The 2,658-nt window shown below is 53.3% G+C and overlaps 1 protein-coding gene across 1 annotated transcript in view; it reads left to right on the top strand.

Annotated features, from left to right (window-relative positions):
- Window positions 1–2,658, top strand: part of PAX4 (paired box 4) — a 17,944-nt gene that overhangs the window by 2,887 nt on the left and 12,399 nt on the right. Inside the window, exon 2 of the mRNA XM_029912488.1 lies at window positions 738–838. Coding sequence (XP_029768348.1) covers window positions 738–838 — 101 coding nt within the window. The remainder of the gene's footprint in view (window positions 1–737; window positions 839–2,658) is intronic.

Consider the following 2,658-nt stretch of genomic DNA (forward strand, 5'->3'; position numbering starts at 1 on the left):
CCGCCTGCCCCTGCCCTGTGACATCACCACCTGCTACCCTCTTGCCCCTCTGCCTGGAGTCACATTCACCCTGGGCACCCCGGAAAGGGACTCCGGCTTCTCCGCTGCCCGGAGCGGGAGAGGAAGGCTGAGCTCTCCGGGTGGAGCTGACACCGGGGGAAGGACGGAGAAAGTTCCCCGAGGCTTCCAGCAGGAGAGGCCGCCTCCAGGGCCAGATCCGCTCTTTGCTCCAAACAGGTAGCTGGCTTTAAAGGCGCCTTTCGCCATTCCTGGGGGGCGGGGGGGGCTATTTTCTATTTGGCTTCACTTTGCTGCCTCTGCTTCTTTGTAACCCCTAGACCAAGGCACCTGCCCGTGCCCCTCCGGCTTGCTTGCCTGCCCGCCTGAGTCCAATGAGAAGCAGCCGTTACATGGGCCGGGGGCTTTCGAGTTTATTCCTTAGCCAGACAGATCCCCTCGTCTTCTCTGAGCTGCCCCAGAACCAGGACAGAGCAACGATTCTTGGAGCGAATGGGAACGTTTCATGCTTCCCCCCTGGACATTTTCATTCCGCGTCTAGCCTGTTCTGATCTGATCCTGCACCCATCTCGCTAGGACAGGGACACAAGGCTAGACCCCGCAGTCCTTCCTCAGGCAAGGCGCCCACTGACTGCAGGAGGGTCTCGACCCAAGCGAGGGCTGCAGGGTTGGAGGTTTGGGGTCATTCTCAGCCTGTTCAGCGTCTTCCTTTCCCCCAGCACGGCAGGTGAATGTCACAGGGAAGTGCCCCTGTATATCCGGGAGCAGGTTCTCCCCACGGATGTGCGCCAGCGGATGCTGTGGCCCAGGGTCGGTGGTGGTAGGTGACACAACGCAAAGTATCTTGTGAGTTACACCCCGAGGCAACCCGTCCGCTCCAGCCCAGGGCACGGGAGCTTGTGGGTGTTAGAATTGTCATTGTTCAGCTCCAGGAAATGTACTGAATCCTTTCCCCTTTGTTTAGTCACTTGGATTTGTGCTTTACTGGGGTTAATAATCACAGCCAGAGCCAACTTCCCCAAGCTGCGGGGTGGATGTGCACAGGGCGTGAACCTGGCACACGCCTCTGAGCGAGCCAGCGATTCAGGAGACATCCGTGCGTTTTCTTTGGTGATCGCTCGCACTGGGAGATCAAAACCGTCTGTCAAAAATCCGGCCAGGATTCTTCAAACCAGTGATTCTGGGGACCAGGCTGCTGGCAGTGGTAACGGCACCGCGGTACAGCCTACAGGAGAGGGCAGTGCCGAGCTAGGCGCTGTACAAACATAACAAAGATGATCCCAGCCCGGTAGGTGCCTCAGTGTGGATTTAGGGGTGTGATTTTAGGCACACAAGTTGGAACATTTGAGTTTATTCATTTCAGGCAGACTTTTCAAAGCCACCTAAAGAAGTTAGGCACTTCTCTTCCATTGACTTCCAAAGGGAATTGAGCGCCTGTCTCCTCTCTATGCTTTTGAAAATCTTGCCCTTCTTCTTTCAATAGTTTTTGATTGTGTGTTTTTATATGTGTGTGGGCGAAGGGAGAGAAGGTGGCAACAAATATACAATATTGTGTTAGCTGTTGTGGTTGGTTATTATGAAGATGGAAAAGTATATACACTTTATTTTAGGCTCTCAGTTACTACAAGTGAAGAAAGAAAGAAAGAAAGAAAGAAAGAAAGAAAGAAAGAAAGAAAGAAAGAAAGAAAGAAAGAAAGAAAGTGTTTGGAGATAGATAGATAGATTAGCTAGATAGGGTGTATGGGGATAGATAGATAGATAGATAGACAGACATTTTCATATGAGACCTGAAAAACTAACGGCCACACAAACGTTAAGATCACATCATTTTTCCTAAGAGCAAGGCTGCCTCAGTGCCCTTGGCCGAAGTTTCTTCTTGCAGTATGCAGCGTGATGTCTGGGAGTTGCTCTCCCACCCAGCGATGGCTGCATTTTAGTGGGGCTGGGTGTCTGTACTTGCAAAGCACCTTCGGATCCCGTCTTTCTTCTGTCTCCCAGAAATATGAGACATTCGTTGTTATTCGACACACACATTAAATGTGGCACAATTAGCGCGTCTTTAGTTCTCTCTCTTTCCACATAAGCTGCTGGGAAGTTGGCAGGTGGGAACGTTTGGTCATTACCACTCCGAGGGAGAGTCAGGCCGTAACCTAGCAGTGAAAGGCTCCATGTCCTGGCAGGACCCGCCAAAACGTGCCCCAGTGTTTCTGGCTAGGATGTGACACGCCATAGGGAATGTCTGGGCTTTGCAAAACGTCACTCTCAGAGCTACTGACAGGCAGGCCCTGGTTTTGGTTGCAACCCAGGCTTCCAGTAAATCTCGGGGGGCTGGGGAGGGCGGGATCGGCCCAGCACACAAACAAGACCGCTGGAAATTGATCGGAAAGTTGTCAGGTTTTCTCTCTCTGTGGCATAATTACCCAGCCTAAAGATTTCAGTCTGTGGAACACAGTGTGCAGGACGGGGGAGGTTTGCGGTACTGGAGAGTTGCCCCCAGGGAGGTTAGGCTCGTCTATGTGGTCCCCGCCAAAGGCCCGGTGTTGTGGCCGAGGCATATGCAGAGCCCAGGGGGCAGGTGCGGGGTGTGTGGCACAGGCCAGGGGGCAGGTGCGGGGTGTGTGGCACAGGCCAGGGGGCAGG

Source organism: Terrapene carolina, unplaced genomic scaffold (assembly GCF_002925995.2).
Source record: "Terrapene carolina triunguis isolate 2854851 unplaced genomic scaffold, T_m_triunguis-2.0 Scaffold230, whole genome shotgun sequence".
Lineage (NCBI taxonomy): Eukaryota > Metazoa > Chordata > Testudines > Emydidae > Terrapene > Terrapene triunguis.